The sequence below is a fragment of the Plutella xylostella genome, chromosome 16, assembly GCF_932276165.1.
Source record: "Plutella xylostella chromosome 16, ilPluXylo3.1, whole genome shotgun sequence".
NCBI lineage: Eukaryota > Metazoa > Arthropoda > Insecta > Lepidoptera > Plutellidae > Plutella > Plutella xylostella.
In genome coordinates, this window is record NC_063996.1 from 4192837 (window position 1) to 4210713 (window position 17877).

General features: G+C 38.0%; 1 protein-coding gene across 1 annotated transcript; it reads left to right on the forward strand.

Moving 5' to 3' along the window:
* The first annotated feature begins 9137 nt into the window (after nucleotides 1-9137).
* On the forward strand, nucleotides 9138-17759 carry LOC105390089. Its single transcript, XM_038118255.2, has 14 exons — nucleotides 9138-9317; nucleotides 9447-9513; nucleotides 9748-10953; nucleotides 11225-11353; nucleotides 11435-11564; nucleotides 11687-11921; nucleotides 12015-12256; nucleotides 12349-12479; nucleotides 12819-12928; nucleotides 13342-13516; nucleotides 15845-15999; nucleotides 16565-16738; nucleotides 17121-17270; nucleotides 17454-17759. The coding sequence occupies exons 1-14, from the start codon at nucleotides 9215-9217 to the stop codon at nucleotides 17567-17569; spliced, it is 3123 nt and encodes a 1040-aa protein (XP_037974183.2). The 5' UTR covers nucleotides 9138-9214; the 3' UTR covers nucleotides 17570-17759.
* The last annotated feature ends 118 nt before the right edge of the window (nucleotides 17760-17877 follow it).

A 17877-nucleotide genomic window follows, 5' to 3' on the forward strand; every position in this document is an offset into this window, starting at 1 on the left:
AAAATATATACTTATCTCAGCCGTCCTCATCCAGCCACAACCAGCACCGTAGGTGTCGGTCCAAGGAACTCAAAAGGATCCCAAAATATTTTCCCTAGTGTGGACTTAAGTAGATCATACAAAGCTTGTGCGGATTGCCTACCGAAATACTGGGGTATAACGGCTACATCATTGATATAGAGGGTGTTGCGAAAAATCAATAAAGTACTTAGTGGGATACTTAAGGAAAATTTAATGAGCGCAGAAAAGTGGCACATAAAACAACTACGAGCAGGTCGCTTCCTTTCAAGGTGCTCCCAGACTGAGCCGAATTTGGCCCATATACAAAACGTAGCCAATATTAATTTCAACTTGTTGTGTTTTCTTGGTAAATAAGACAGAATTAAAAGTGTAGTGGACAAATGAGTTGCCCTGAATGTTGCGAGACATTGCTACCGAAGTTCATGGACAGGTAGTCTTTAGCGGTGTGATGAGAAAGGCTACAGGAAGACCAGGAAAAAAATAGTGTGTGTAAACTGTACCACACCACAAGCAGACATGATTCCAATGGTTGCAATTCTATTCTATTTGCAAACAATAGCAGGGATTTTGAGGGCCCAAAACAAAAAAATAATATATTTAGAATTGCTATCGTTGCCACCCGTATTATTTAAGTCGGGATACAAATATTCGCTCGGCTCAGTGTAAATACAGCCTCCATAAAGACAAATTACCAAGGACCTGCCCTGACCAGAATAATTATTATCATTTTTATACGCAAGCAGACTGTTAATGGACGCAAACATTTTTTTAATTAGAAAGCGCATGACGTTGAAGAATAAATTTTATATTCAGTGTATTAAAAATATACAACAAATAAAAAACGATACTGTACTTATTTTGTAACTTTGATTTGTATTAGATTTTGATTGTATTAGACCTGTCGGAAATGCATGGAATGATTCGCTTAATTTTTGTTTCTGTTTTTATTTCCAATTTTTATTCAATTAAAATTGCTGTCAGTGAGGGGTCAGGTTTCTTTGACCCAAACTGTACATCCTAATACTAATCCTAACTAATATTATAAATGCGAAAGTAACTGTGTCTGTCTGTCTGTTACTCGTTCACGCCAAAACTACTGAACGGATTTGAATGAAATTTGGTATACATACGGTCTAGACACTGAGAAAGAACATAGGCTATTTTTTATCCCGGAATTCCCACGGGAAAAGTTTTTAAGGCCATGCGAAGCGCGCGGGAACAGCTAGTGTTATTAAAATTATCTATTGGACTACGCAGTCCACGTGTAGACATGTACAGATTGTACAGGTGTAGGATCGCGCTTATCTCGACACGTGCTCACGGCTCGCCATAAATAACAGAGTATTAGTGACGATGAGGTGATACTCAGTGCAACATGTACACATGATGATACAATGTAAAATAATTTAAATAATGTAGCTGTATTAAAGGTGATCGAAAAAGGTTTTTTTTTGTAGAGGGTCAGGTCGCAGTGGCAGCGTCAATATTTAATATTTAAATGAAGTCTTCAATTATTTATACATCATTACTTTAATTACACATGTACATAGGTAAACATTAGAGAGTTCAACAGAAAAAAAAAACCACAGAGAAAGGCGGGATTGTTGCCAAAAGAAACTTCTAAGCACTTATGAGAAAAATGGATATAGGTAGTTACTACCTACCTATGCGGAGTTACAAAAATTGGCCCTTCAATTATAATATTATCAAAGGTTGTTGTAAACCTCTTTTAAGATTATAATATGTATAACCTTCCTGTAAGATAAAATGTAAAATTCATGTAAATACCTACAGCCTACATTCAACCTAAAAAAATAGAAAACGTTGGTAAGTAAGTGTACTAAAATTTATAAGGTGTACTTATTTTATATCTCCGACCTTAGATCCACATTCATTAATTCTTTTTTAAACAGCTACAGTGTGCGTGATGTGGGAAACGGAGGACGTACCATTATCTGTAAATATGTAGTAGGTAGGTACTTCCTTTTACTTTACCTTAACCATAGACTAATACATTAGTCTATGCCTTATCCCTTCGTTAGTTAGTCCAACTCGCGCTACGCCGCCGCCGCCGCCGCCGCCACCCGCGCCGTTTTTTTTTTATAATTTGAGACATTTTCAAATTACTTAAATCAGGTTCCATCTCTAGGGTTGTAGAAAAGTATCCGCCACACTTTAATTTCATCAAAATGTAAATTGAACGGTCGACTGCTTTCGGAATTTTAATTTTGCTCGTTTAGTGAACCTAAAAACTTGAGATTTTATCTCGGGCCCATTGAAATTTTTCGTCTAGAATTTGCTTAGCTTGGGATAAAATATTATAAAGCAAAGTATTTATATAAAGAAATAAATAATTATTAAAATTTGAATGTGCTATTTATTTTTTTTATACATTTACAAAACTAGGACAAAATACCTAGGTATCAGATAATATTTTAGGTTCATCCTCTCCACAGTATTTTCTCAATTTATAAAATAATGAATTCCTAGACTAGACGAAAAGCCATAAAAAGCTTCTTTCTTCACAAGAAAACTTAAATGAAAAAGGGAGCACCTTCATACGATGAGACTTATACAGGGTGCTCAAGTTTACGGCCCCGTCAAATACTTTTTACATGACTTCTACTGCGTATAAACAAAAACTCCTGAAAGTGGGAACTCGTAAACTGGCGTCTTCTCTTGCAAAATTTAATTATATGGAGTAATAAAGAATGAAGGGCATTCTGTCAAATAATTCATTTTAAGTGTCTCGTTTAAATACCAACGCGATTTTCTTAATTAACGTTTGTTCTGCCATGCAAGCCTAAAAGTCAGTGAAGCTCTAGCTTAGTACCTTTTCCTTTTACTTTGTAGTTGAATATAAACGATGCCAACAAATTTCAATAAACCACATGATAAATTATGCTTTTCCAGCTGTTCCAGTAATAAAATTGCAATTTTGATACGAACGGTTACAAAACTAACACATCATACTCGTTGCATATCATATACGATACATTGTGTGAACAAGTGTATTGTAAAGGTATTGTAGAAGTGATAGTTGAAGGGTTCTAGGACTTAGGACCTGGCGGGAATGCACTTACTTCAAATAATCATATCTGAATAGGGACGGACACAGACATGCTCAGCAGTACTCACCACATTTCTATACTATACGAGTGCTATACTTACTCCAATTGTCTCCTCAATTCACTGCAGACTCCAACACATAACATACTTTACTATATAGGTAAGTGTAGGTAGGTACCTATATCATAGTAGCAAGTATCCCAGACGTATCTGGCGGAGTAATAAAACGTATGAAACGATAGCACAAAAACCGCTCTTTGGGCCGGGATCAACAAAGGCAACGTAAATGGACTTTCGACTCGGAATAATGCTTTTAGTAACGCTGCCGGCGGCGACGGCTGAAGGGGTTAACTGCCAATGCAATGACAGATGCTGGACAGTCAGGCGCGGATCCAGACCTCAAAATAGGTGATGGGCAAGTCTAAAAAACTGATTTTGCCTCGCCTAGATGCACTGATAGTTGTTTATTTGTTGTAGTGACCAATAAACCATATTATAGCTGAGTGCAATTTTTCCAAATAGGTAATTCAAAACTGATTTTTTTTCAGGAAAATGTTGACTGTTAAAATTCTGTATTAAGGCAAAAGTTATAATAGAACGTAAACAACTAGACTAAATTCGCATTTAAATGAGGCTGGCTTTAACTAGATAAAATAGTTTTTAATATACTTATTCTTCAGTTATACTTTACCTTTTGTACTTTTATTTGTAATATTTGTACAATAAAGAGTTAAATAAATAAAAAAGAAAGGCTATTTTTGTGAAACTGTGTTTCAGATTTCCCCAATTATGGCAAAAGTTTGGATGGATGTTTGTAAATATTTTAGGAGAAAACTGACATCCTGAACAAAAATCTGGCTATTTTTTACCCGACTGCCGAAGGAGGAGGGTAATGTTTTTCGATTGTATGTCTGTCTGTTTCTTTGTTCCCTCCTGTAGCCTAAACGGCTTGATAGATTTTGATGTTTGAGTATCGTTAGAAGCGTATTAATGGCGCGATGGTTATAGGCTATGTGACGTTACATTAAAATGTACATAGCGCCCTCTAGAGGACATAACGTGATGATCGAAAAAATAATATTTTTCCAACTATGCCGTGTGGGGTATCAAATGAAAGGGCTTGATTTGCACATTACAAAAATATGCATATTGTAGGTATTTAAATTACAACACCAAAATATTGAAATAAAAAATGTTCATGAATTAAAACCCGACCGTTACTGACGTAAAATTTCTTAAAATAAAAACAACTAAAAAGTTACAAATAAAAAAATATAATTATAAACAAACAAAACCCCGACTGCACGCTAAAAAGATGAAAACAAGTCCCAATGTTAGTGGAAAGTATCGAAGGCGGGGACCAACTTGACTGCCACACAAGGCCGTTTTCTAAGTAACATTCAGCAAAATTTATTTTATTTATTTATTGTTCCACCAACCGAATATCACACATGCAATTTATTAAAAACTAAGACACAAAAAGGTTCTCGTGTGCATCCCTATTACAGGCGGAAGCATTCATTGAACTGCTAAGTAATAGTTGGCATGCAATATTATACAGAATCAATATTAAAAGAATTTAAAAACATTCATACATCATAAATTGCATTAGCTTATAATTTTATATAAATTTCATTAAAAAATGTATTTTAGCTAAATGGTGAACCCTCTGCTGGTCGCCGCCTACGATATTTTCCACTAACATTGGGACTTGTTTTCATTCTTTTTAGCATGCAGTCGGGTTTTTTGTTTGTTTATATATATTTTTTTTGCGGAATTCCTTAGGGAAACTTTTTAAGGCGAAGCGAAGCAAGCGGGAATATTTATTTTAGTTACTAATTTAAGACAATCTTACTATATCATTGCTCAACTGCCTCTCCACTATTGGAGGTTGGCAGTTAGCTCCGCATACTCTTTTCCTTCTCTTGCCAAGTGAAATAGGTCTTCAACACTGGCAGTTCCTGTTCATTCCCTTATGTTTCGGAGCCACGACTTCCTTCTCCTGCCAGCACTCCTTTAACCTTCCACCTTGTCCATCATGATAATCTGAAGAAGTCGGTATCTATCGTGTCTAAATAAATGTCCAAGATCTTCTTCTTTTCGTCGTCTTCTTCTTTTTGATAATGGTCAAAAGCTATCGGGAGCACCTGGCGCGCCTTAGGACCAGACTACAGACTAGGGCATGCAATACCGGAACTATTTTCAATACCGGTATTGAGTTCCGGTATTGCAACTCAATACCGGGATCCCGGTATTAATACCGGTATTAGATTTCCTTCTAATAAATGGCATATATTGTGATTAAAGGTCGTATAGGTCAAAATAAAACGAGAAAAAGCAATGAAATTCAGTTTTTTGTAATAGATTTTTACGAGAATTGAGTATTAGTTTAAATTTTACAATAATTTTTTTTTTTACATCCAGTGTCCGTTTACGCATGGACAACAGTAGATATCAAACGGCTGAAAACTGCATCAAACGGTTGGAAACAAGTGCGCTTTCACAGTACATAGGAATACTATATCTTAATCGCTTTATTATAGCCTAAAAAAGTCCGATTCCGGTATTACTTCAATACCGGTATTAACTTTCAATACCGGTATTGAAAAAAGCGTGAATTTTGCTCCTAATACCGGTATTACGAATACCGGTATTGCGGTATTGCATGCCCTACTACAGACTAAGTATATCATTATTTTCTTTTATTTTTACATTGTTGTTTAGGATCCTAAACACATGTCACACATAAAACATGCAAAACTTCAAGTTTTTAACTTTTTTGATCCAAATATCAAATACATTTCCCACGAGCTTCACTTCGCCTTGAAAGATTTTCCCGTGGGAATTCTGCCAAAAAAATTAACCTAAGTATAACATGTTCTGATGATTCTAAGCTTTAAGTTTTATCAAAATCCGTTCAGTTTTGGCTTAGAGTGGTATAAGAAACCTACTTGCAAACTTTCACGGAAGATTTAGGTATCATTATTTCATACAAAAGTTTTTTCCCGCTAACTCCGCTAACTAAGCTTTTAAGGTTACTAAGGTATCTGCATGCCAAATTTCAAGCGTCTAACTTAAGCGCATTAGATTTTTCATACATAAGGATTTTCCCACTAATTCCCGTTCCCGTGGGAATTCCGGGAATTCGTTTCTTAGTGCCTACTTACACTATCTAACCTACCTGCCACCTGAACGTACCGAACCTACGTGCCAAGTTTCATAATTGAAGCTTTAAATTGTTAATACCCCAACAAGTTTAAAAAAAATTATTACATAACTTGTATACTTATTATATTTTTTTTTGTAATTACTTGTTCGGGTTTTTCACAAACCCACTTTAGGGGAAGTCTAAAAAACTAAAAGTCTTGCCATTCTGCCAAATAAGGCTTTCTTTTAAATAACGGAATACCTATTGATTTATCGAGATCTCGACAGAAAATTTTATGGTTTTTGAATCCTTGGCTTGGCTTTCCAGGTGGATTTTTTTAAACATATAAGTAGCATAACTATAACCCGAAATAATCTCATCATACTGAACTATAAAAAACAGCCATAACCCCAAAGTGATAACAAATATATAAATTATAAAATCCCTGGTTTGATATGGCAATTAAGTAATTTAGGTGATGGGCATGCCCATCTTGCCCATATGGGTGGATCCGCGCCTGTGGACAGTGGACACGCGATCGTAGGAAAATCTTTCACAGATCTGACTGAATAAGTACTGTATTAATACCGATACTAATTGATACATTTCGACAGTAAATTTAAATTGCAAAACTGGGCGAGCGGAGTCAAATTCTAAACCACATTTTGAAATGAGCACCCTGTTTATATTATGCGTCGCAAATCCGCGTAGACCTCAATAGCCTGATTAAATCATTGTTTTTTTTTAATATTTTATTTATATATAACAGCCATCAATACAGCCAGGTAACGCAAGCCGAGCCTTTTACCATGCTTGATAGGTTAGGTAGGTACCTAGGTACTCGTAAATATGCCCAAGAGATTAATTGTCAGGATGAATTAAAAAATGCACCGGCGCAGCTGAGTGATGAGCCTAGCGTGGCTTTGGGGTTGCGCTGGTAATTGACTCAAACCGCACTGGAGAGGGACGCTTTTTAATGGAATATGCATTGAGTATTCACTCATTTGTACTTTGTACCTCTTCACTATTTTTAAAAGGATGCCTGCTGCGACGAAAAATACTACTTACCGGTCTTATAACGAAAACCATGAGAATTATTTCTAGTATTATTTCTTTGTATAATAGTCTGTCTTATACGTTACCTAGTTCCGCTGCTAGAGATTCCTGCCCCTGTTGAGTCCACACATCCCGACTCTAAGCCACATCTGGCTACCTTGGAGAAGGTCTGAAGTGGCAAGTCATCTCCGCCTTGGCCTGCCCCTGCCCCTACACTGGAAGCCGTCGTGTGAAGGCAGTGGCAAGCTTCATCCATCTGCTGGATGTTGCAGGCCAATCTTAATATTCCATCTGCAACTTATTCAATTAACAATACACGATAGTTCGTAGGTAACTATATTGTTGATCTAAGCTGATTGCTGTATAATTTTTTTTTTTATGTTTAAATATTATTTTTTTACATAAATATATTATACATATTATATTATATCCATGTCTATTTATAAGCGTTTTTAAACACTTTTTTAATGGTTGGCTTAGCATGATGAATTATTTGTCGTAAGTAATTAATTCTGTCATTTATTAACTTTTGCCAATACTTAAATAAATAACGTAAATAGGATACTATGTACCAGCTATACTCGTATAAATAACAAAGTAGGTAAAAGATAGGTAAGTAAGTAGTAAGTAGGTACTTACCTATCTCCTAGGTACTTACTAAGTAGGAGAGGTGCGAGATAGCGAGCCAACATTCCATCCAACTTCAAATGGCAGGCCCCAATTTTCTTTAGTCTCCAAATGAGGCCATGCCTATTTTCACTTGCACGCCCTCATTTCAGTTATACAACAAAAAACTCGGCAGAGGTGTCAAATACGGATACCTTTCGTAGAAATCAGCCTTCTCGTAATGTACAGCACGTTCAACTTACCTTGTCTAATTAAAATAGCACAGAGGTGTTTCATTAAAATACACTAATGTTTTTAATTAATGAAAATTTACAAGGTAATAGCGTGTCGCCCCCGCATCACCTCTTAAAATATTTAAAATGCGTTTGATACGTGTTTTATAAAAAAAATATATTTATTGTTTAATTTCATCCCCACTTTACGTCTATGGTAGGTACTTACCTACCCCAAAAAAAATAATTCTATATTTAATTTGACTACTTTGTAGGAGGCAAAGTATATCTATGCGAAATAACAGCTTGCTGATATCTGTAGATCTTTACCCGTTTTGTGAGAAAAACGTTGGTGGCAGACGGGCAGATAGACGAACAGCAAAGTGATCAAGGATTCCTTTTGAGGTAAGTATGGAACCCTAAAAAACACGTCGTTAAAGAATCTTCAACTTGAGGACACACGACGGTGCACGGACCACAGGCTGTTTCTGGCCGCACCATTTGCCCGATGGCGTTGTTCTTTTGTTTTCCATATTCCGTGCGACATATTTTTAGCGCGAAATACACCTACGTGACGTGACGCATGAAAAATGTTGCCTTATTTTTATTTATTCAGGTTTTTTAGAGATTGTGCCTTTCTTTATCCCTTAGAATTTATTAACCTTTATCCCTTATCCATGTACCTACCTAAATTTACTTTAAACTTAGGTAAAAATGTTAACAAACCTAAATTTAAATCACCAACTTGGTAAGTATATAAGTTTAAATACAAAACCTATAAAACCTGAACAAAACAACTTTTTTGCCAGGCTGTATTATAGGATCCGTCTACTAACCCATCGTTGAACAAAACGTTGTAATCCTAATATAGGCTGGCGGAGCACAACGTTGGCATAATGGGCATAATGGCATTGTTATTTGTCAATGAAAAAAAAAAACTTGATCAAGCGCGCGAAAGTGAATAGTTTTCTTTTCTTTCTTATGATTCTTTCTTGATATTTGATCATATTTTGATTTCATTTGATTTATTTAGTATTTAAAGAAAAATAACAAATCTGTTTGAACTTTGAAGATTAATAAAATGGAAAATAACACCTTTATTCAGTTTGATCCTAATAAATACAAAGAAAAACTCTCTCCTTTCGGTTGTAGCGTTTTAGATATTATGATTAATCGCTACAAAGGTAAGTTAAGTAGCTCTTCTGAGGAAGATAAAATGTGTTTTCATTTTCTGATGATATCTATACTTGTTACACATATTCATTAGTTTGTTCTCAGAAATGCATTATCATCATACATTTTTATGTTTTCAGAAAACAATACAAAATCAAAGACGGTCCGTAAAGATTTTGCCTTTTCTCGGAATCGCCGAGTATTAACGTAAGTACCTACGTACCTACTTATAATATCAGTAAATATAGTAATTAGTAGGTTGTATAATTTTATCCTTTACGAAAAGATAACGGAAACTTATTATTTACTATTTGAAACCTTATTTATGTTCAAATGCAAGCAGATAATTAATGTTCTATGATTTTCTCATTTAGGTAATCTTTCTCATGAATAATCTTTCAAGTATCGTAGTTAGTTAGTTAAACTTGCTCTTATTTACAGTTACAATGACAATGTCTCCGTTTCTAATAATGAGGGTGGTGGTGGCGTTCATAATAATACAATGTTTCTCACTCCATATGACCTATACGATAATGAAAGTCGTAGATTTCAAGAAGATTTGTTAGTGAGCCGAAAAAATACAAACGAAATTGTGGAAAATCGTACTGAAGATGAAGAGCCGTTTGACTTTGATCGTGATATAAATCCAGTTATAACTTCAAGTGAGCTAGTCAATGCAACCTCTGATATAGACTGTAACGTTAACAAACATAGTTACTCAAGAGATGATTTAATTTGCGGTAGTCCAAATGAGATAAACGTTGGAAGTTGCCGAAGCAATAATGAAATATTGCCACCTGTGTTCAGTACTCAGACGTCGGAAACTAACTTAAAATCAGCTAAAAGTTACGCACTGCAATTTAAAACTTCTGCTACTAAAGATATACAATGGGATGACATGTTCGATACAAATATTCTACCAGATTTTAATATAAATACCTTAAATGACGATGCAGCAGTGAAATTGGAATGTCCAATCACATGTGATAAAACTGATATAAAAAAGTCGAAACAGATTAAAATAATTAGTGAAAAGATCATAACAAGCAATGTAATAAAAAAGAAGACAAATAAAAGAAAAGGGCAACTTATCACAACTAAAGTTGATCCAAAAAAAGTTAAAATAAAATCAAGCGATAATATGAAGAAACCAGCAGAAAAATTACCAAGAAAACAAAATTACAAAAAAACTGTTAATAGCTGGTTAGATAATGTAACACCTAGTAATTGTATAGAAGATATTGTTGATAACCAAGAGCTACAGTCTGTTAAAGAGAACAAAGAACCTGAAAAAACAAGTCATACTAAAATACAATGTAAAGATAAATCTGAAACTAAATCACCCACTGATAAAGCCAAAAAAACTATCCAAGCCCAACTCGCAAACAAAGATGGGGTGATGAAATTCAAGAAACCTAATGATAAAACATCAGTGCCCTCAAAAATTAATCTGACAGATAATACATTAGCATCAAATGAACAGGCCAGCAAAGAAAAAAAGACCAAAGCTAGATTCATAGCGCCTATCAAATCGCAAATACCAGTAAAAGATGTAGCTTTTAATATAACAAACATCGATAACAATAATTTACCTGAAAATTTATTCGGTTTGGAAGGGTCTGAAGTGGTATTGGTTTTAGTTTACAGGTTGGTACCTACCAAATTTATACAGGGTGCTTGTTTAGTAGTGGCTATACCGTTGGCAGGTGAACGTACCCTGTGGTAGTACATTATTTTATTTCTCTTTCCAAGAGCTACTTATATAAAAATAAGTCCGTTTCAGTATGCCATCGAAACAACCACAAGTAGAAAATATTGTATTATGAAGCTATAGACATAAGCGTCTTATCCGTATACCGTACCTACATGTTTTTCTAAAATACCTACGTTAATTGGACGAATTTAATTAATGTTTCAGTAATGGCTATTGTCAACTCAACGGGCAACATACTGACGATGTTTGTAAATCTGAAGGAGTACTGATGAATGTTAATGGTCAATTTTATTATCTCAAGACGGATAATCTGGACGATAAAACGAAATCCAAGTAGGTTCTAAATCAAACCAGCATTTAATATTTTTAACTAATTTTAAACTTTTAATTCGTCTATTTCCTGCTAATTTACAGAGAACTACTGCTTCGGATTATAACAAGTAACATGATCATATGCTATGAAGCTAAACCCATTTTGATGTATTTATCATCGCAATGCCACTTTATTATTAACGATTATCGATACAAAATCTTTGACGCCAAGGTAAGAAACTATCTCAGTGGCCTGGTTATCCTCACGGGTTAACTAACTACATCTATAGAATAACAAGTACTAACTACGACCAATGTGTACTTATTAATTAATTGCATATAATTTATTTGAAGATAGGAGGTTTCTTACTGGATCCGGACAGCCCTGCTGAAAATTTCTCCAGTTTACAAAAGATACTTTCATACACTCCGGAGTACACAATCGCTACAGAATGCCACCTTCAGAAATCTGCCTGGTATTTGGAGCTTTTGAATGATTGTGCGGATAAATTGAAATCTGTATTGACGACTCAATCACTTTGGAACGTGTTTACGGACATAGAAATGCGGCTTGTGCCTATAATTGCGGGTACGTACTTTTTTTTCTTTTTTTACATAAGAGTTTTTCGTATTCGGGGGAAAATCAAGAAACTTAGGTACACAATTATTTTATTAATTATAGATATGGAAACACGAGGTGTGAATGTAGACCTAAAGAAACTGAAAGATATGGAAAGCCTTCTGCTGAATAAACTGAAAAGCGTAGAACAGGAGTGTTATAAAGTAGCTGGAAAAACTTTTCAAATAAATTCAACTGTGCAAGTAAGAACGATTTTATATGATGAACTAAAATTGGACTCTAAGAGCAATGTGAAAATTCGGGAAACTATAACAACTGGAGCTAAATCTACGTCAGAAACTATGGTAAGTGGTAACGGTCCTTTCCCTAACACTTTTTTTTTTGGTTTTTCTGCTATTGTATTGTTTAACTTGTTTAATTGCATTGTTATTTTTAGCTTCGTAGTCTAATGGCGGCTCATCCTCTGCCGAGGTTGATTCTGGAGTACCGTCATTTGCACAAAGCTCACGCCACATTTCTCACAGGAATATCGCAGCATGTCACCAATGGTATTGTGAAACCTACTTGGTAAGTTTTGAACTTTTTCCAAGACTTTTCCTTGCGGATTTTTAATTAGTATATTATCTATTACACCTGAGAAATAAATTAAAGAAAACGTTTTTATCTTGTTTTCTGTACACTGGCCACAAATAAATAGATAAGGTACTTACTAAGGTAACATAATATTAATAATATTATGTGAGTAACATGCAGTCCCGAGTAGTCGTGTAAGTATTACAACTGAATTATTTACCTTCAGCAAAAATATAATGAGAAATTCATCACGTGAAGTTCTATCGATATGCTCTCCTCCTATGTATAAATAGTGGAAACACTTTACCCTCAACATTCACAACACTGATCCAGGGTGCAGACGGCCGCAGCGACGGGCCGCATCGCCTCCAACAACCCCAACCTGCAAGCCATACCGAAGGCACCCTTCAGCCTCATCATGTTTCCGGAAACGGATGAAAACGGTACATTTTGTTATGTAATGTTTTTTTACCCGTCTATATTTGTAATTTAACTGTGCAAGTGAGTAAGATTGTATGTATGTAAGGGCTTTTTTGATTTTTATGTAAGGGCGCTGGGAAGCGTTAGTATACATATACCTACTCGTATTAATATTATGTACTCATGGCTACAGTTTCGAAGGTCTAGAGCTCTAGAGAGTTGATCTAAAGCATCATAATCATCATAAGCATCACTGGCCTCTTTAAATGTACAGACGATTTATTCATAAATCATAGGGTAGAGACAGAGACTCAGATATTAGATTTTTCCTTTATAAAAGACACAGCACACATGTCAACTCGGAAAGGGCGATCCGTTTACGTTACGTTTATGAGTGCTGAGCTGTGACATTAAAGCAACAAAATTCCTCCTACAGAGAACCTCCAGCTGAACTTCCGTTCAGTGTACGTGGCTCGGCCGGGGTTCAAGCTGGTGGCTGCCGACTTCCAGCACATCGAGTGCCGCGTGTTCGGGCTAGCCGCCGCCGACACCGCCCTGCTGGCCATCTTGAAACAACCGGGGGATATCTTCAGAGTCCTTGCCGCTAAATGGTAAGTCTGTGAGATATACTACAACTACATAAGTAGGTAGGTACCTATATAGGTAGGTGGAGGACGTCTGTGCTAAGATTAAACATCATTTACAATTGTTGTAGGCTAGGTTAATTTCTCATACTGATTGAACAACAAAAGCGGCGAGGCTTCTTGTGAATTGTCCCAACCTTTATCAGTTTCATCACGAAACTGCCTATTACGACCATAATGTAACATTTTAAGTCAGACACACACTTTCACGACTAACGCTAAGATTGTAGAAATTTAAGCTAATGTCGACCTCTTATCTATTTCTGCCTTGCTTTGACAGTATACGGTCAGACAGAGGCAGACATAGATTCCTTTCTGTAACTCGGCATAATACTCGGCATAATAGACAGATGTATACGATATATCGATGGACCTTCTGCACACAGCGGCGGGAGCCCTCGCTGGCGTGCTGGCCGAACTGTACAATGAGTGTCTGAAGCATGGTATTTATCCCACTACTTTTAAAATGAGCAAAATAGCTCCTATTTTCAAGGGTAAGGGCGGCAAAGAAAATATTGACGGGTACCGTATTCCATAGTAATTCATTTTGGTAGCGAGTACGTCGTGGTTGGCTACGTCGAAGGCCTTGGACAGGTCGCAGAATACGACAGCAACCTGCAACTTGTTCTCCCTCGCTCCCACGACTCGGCGTAGCAGCTCGCGCGCCATGGCGGTGGTGGAGCGGCCCGCGCGGTACGCGTACTGCCGCTCGGACAGCGCCGCCGTGGACTCCAGGAACTCCACCAGGCGGGAGCTCAAACCATTCTCGAATACCTTCGCCGCTGCCGGTATAACGGACACTGGACGGTACCCGTCAATATTTTCTTTGCCGCCCTTACCCTTGAAAATAGGAGCTATTTTGCTCATTTTAAAAGTAGTGGGATAAATACCATGCTTCAGACACTCATTGTACAGTTCGGCCAGCACGCCAGCGAGGGCTCCCGCCGCTGTGTGCAGAAGGTCCATCGATATAATTAGTCAGTAGGGCGAGAGAAGGTCCACTAAACCTTCTCTCGCCCTACTGACTAATTCCATGCGCCAGAGGTCGCAAGTCGTAGTGGGCGAAGGAGGTTCTATTAGGTCTGATCCGCTGACTACAACGATGGGGGTAGCCCAGGGTTCCTCGCTGTCGAATATTATGTTTTCGCTCCTCCTGAACGACCTGCCCCAAAGCATCGATACTGCGCACATGCTAATGTACGCGGACGATGTGGCGGGAGTAGTCGTCGCTCCCAACATCGAGCAACTGGAGCAGCGTTTAAACGAGACGGCTACAAAACTCGCTCAGTGGTTTGGAATGAACGGAATGGTTTTGAACATCAGCAAGACCCAGTTCATACATTTCAACCTTGCTGGCCAACCACCGAAAGCCATCTCGGTACGAGCGGGTGATGCAGTCGTCGAACAAACCAAAGCCGCCACCTTCTTGGGTTTTATACTCGACAGAGGGTTGACCTGGGATGCTCACATCGATAAAGTTTGCGGAAAGTTGGGCAGCGCATGTTTCGCGCTGAACCGCCTGGCGCGCACCGTGCCCGCCGAGGTGGTCCGCACCTGCTACTTCGCCACCGTGCACTCGCTGCTGCAGTACGGCGCCGAGCTCTGGGGGCGCGCCGCCGACTGGGAGCGCGCCTTTAGAATGCAGAAGCGGGCCGTCAGAGCCATCGCACGCGTGTCGCAGGACACCTCCGCGAGGCCGTACTTTAAGTCGCTAGGCATCATGACGCTGCCCTCCATAGTGATTTACCAGGTAGCGATGTACGTCCGAGACAACTACGACTCCTACCAAACCCACGGCGACGTGCACCATCGCAATACGCGCCGGGCCAACAAACTGATGGCCCTGGGCCGCGGGCTGGCCAAGTCTGGGAAGCTCACCCATGTCATGGGACCCGCGGTGTATAATAAGCTGCCTATTGCCATCACGGAGGCACCTAGCCATGATCGGTTCAAGTCCGCACTAAAACGCTGGCTTGTCGAGCAAGCGTTCTATAGATTTGACGAATTTATCAATTGAATGTTCGACCTAGTTAATCTTTTATTCAGTTTGAATTAATTAAATTAATTTTATTAACTTATTTAATTTATACATTGTGTAATAATGATTATTTTTATAATCTTATAATTATATTGTGACATTATATCTACTAAAGGTAATTAATTATTGGTAATTGTAAATTATTATTATATTATTATTATTATATTATTATGTATTTAAATTTTGACATGTAATCGTAATATTATGAATAAATGACTTATGACTTATGACTTATACACTCAGTTAAAAACTTCCAGGTTAAAGAAGACAGAAGAGGAAATAACAGCAGAGGACAGAGAGCGTACGAAGCGCATCGTCTACGCCAGCCTCTACGGTGCGGGGCCGCGGAAACTCATGGACATACTCAACATCGGCTATGACGAGACCCTTTCGATTGTAGCCAGTTTTAATCGTGAGTACACCACCACCAACCCGCACTAGGGGAGCGTGATGGACTAGGCCTCAAACCCTTCCTTCATTGGAAGGAGACCCGTGCCCCAGCAGTGGTAAAGGGATGTGTCGTGATGATGACACCCAAAAGCACACGACCAGGAAAGTGTAAAGGGCGCCATCTGGCCCGCTGGACCGACATCCTTAGACTGGTGGCATGTACCAACGACCTTACCAATATGTAACATGGTGGTAGCTGGATGAGGAAGGATGGAGTTTTGTGGCCCTTCTTGGCAGAGGCTTATTTCCAGCAGTTGACGATTACGGGCTGATGATGATGGTATGGAGAATCGAAGCTATTACCGCGCTCGATTGAAATGGGAGGAGCCTCCGACCAAGCTGGGTGGTTGAGCGCAACGGACCGACGCGACGCCGACGATGCGACGGTTACGTGTCGGATATAACTATACGGATTCTGTACTAATATCAACTAGCTGCTGTAGTTTCCTGACCCTTGCCCTTGAGGTTTCGAATCAAGAGGTCTCAGATTATAATCCCACGGCAACTTCAAACTTCTTTATTTTCAGGAACATTCCCCTCCCTGAAAGGTTTCGGCCGCTCAGTGGTGGGCCGATGCGAGGCGGAAGGGGGTCGACTGGCCACGCTGTGCGGTCGGGCGCGACTGTTCAAACACATCAACAGCGCAGACTTCACGCTGAAGTCACAGGCTGAGCGACAGGCCGTCAATTTTATAGTCCAAGGTACAGAATTACGTTGGTACTGTTCGTGAATGAAAGAGCCAAAACGTTTTTTGGGGTTCTAATAATGTATGTATATATAAATAAGAAGACACTCTTTAGGGTAAGATGAGGATCGGAGGGAACAGAGGGTAATACCGACAGCTCAGGGAAGAGGTCACCTGAGGACACTCTGAAGCTCCTAAGGAAATTTAAGTTGAAAATGGATGAAATTATGCAGGATACCTAATTAGTAACTTGTACTAAAAATATTTCTCAGTGTCAAACTAAATCGATCGTGTATAATCGTATTGATGTAATGAATTTTCTGTAATAAGTAGGTAAGTACCTATAGACCTACTTGTAGAACCTACGCGTTTTGAGAACCCATGTTTTGTTCCCTCAGGATCAGCCGCAGACCTCTGCAAGATGGCGATGGTGCTCACAGAGCAGAGTCTGAGGGGCAGCCACCCGCCGGTCGAGGGGCACCTCGTGTTGCAAATACACGACGAACTTGTTTGGGAAGTCAGGGATGAACATGTGGCAAGAGCTTCAGGTAACATTCATGAAAATTAAAAAAAAAAAACAGTATCTAGTTAGGTGTGTAAATACGAAGTTGGAAGAAGTAGAGAAGAGGCTGAATTGTTTCACCTTTCATCAACTCAACTACATACCACGAGTACTTATAAGGTTCTTTATGTATTCATCATTATACAATGTTTGTTCTTTATTTTTACAGAAATTGTTAAAGAAGTGATGGAAAGTTGTGGACACAAGTGCGGAATAACTATGAAACTACCAGTAGCCATTAGCTACGGTCAAAATTGGGGTGATATGAAAAAATATATCGAATGAAACAAAAAGAACAGCCTCAACTCAACATTGGCGCCTTGCTAACTAAACTTTACTTTGTGCGCATAGTGTGGAGAGTGCGTTAAATAATGACGATGACACAAGTCACGAGATTGTTCAAAACTTAACAGCGGAGCTTGCACTGTATAATAATACATTCCACAATATTGTAACTTTAAGTGTTTACCAAAATACAAAGCTGTTAAAAAAAATCATGTTTTCTTTATTATTTTATATTATTTATTTCAAATTGATTATATGTATTTACACCTAAAGATGTGTTAAACTGTCAGTAACACAACAGTACGCGA

Bases quoted from the DNA above. Each gene is read 5' to 3' on its own strand.
- LOC105390089 (XM_038118255.2), top strand. From the start codon at position 9,215: ATGGAAAATAACACCTTTATTCAGTTTGATCCTAATAAATACAAAGAA. The intron at 12,929-13,341 runs GTACATTTTGTT...TTCCTCCTACAG, and splicing joins TCCGGAAACGGATGAAAACG to AGAACCTCCAGCTGAACTTC. The intron at 13,517-15,844 runs GTAAGTCTGTGA...AAAAACTTCCAG, and splicing joins AGAGTCCTTGCCGCTAAATG to GTTAAAGAAGACAGAAGAGG.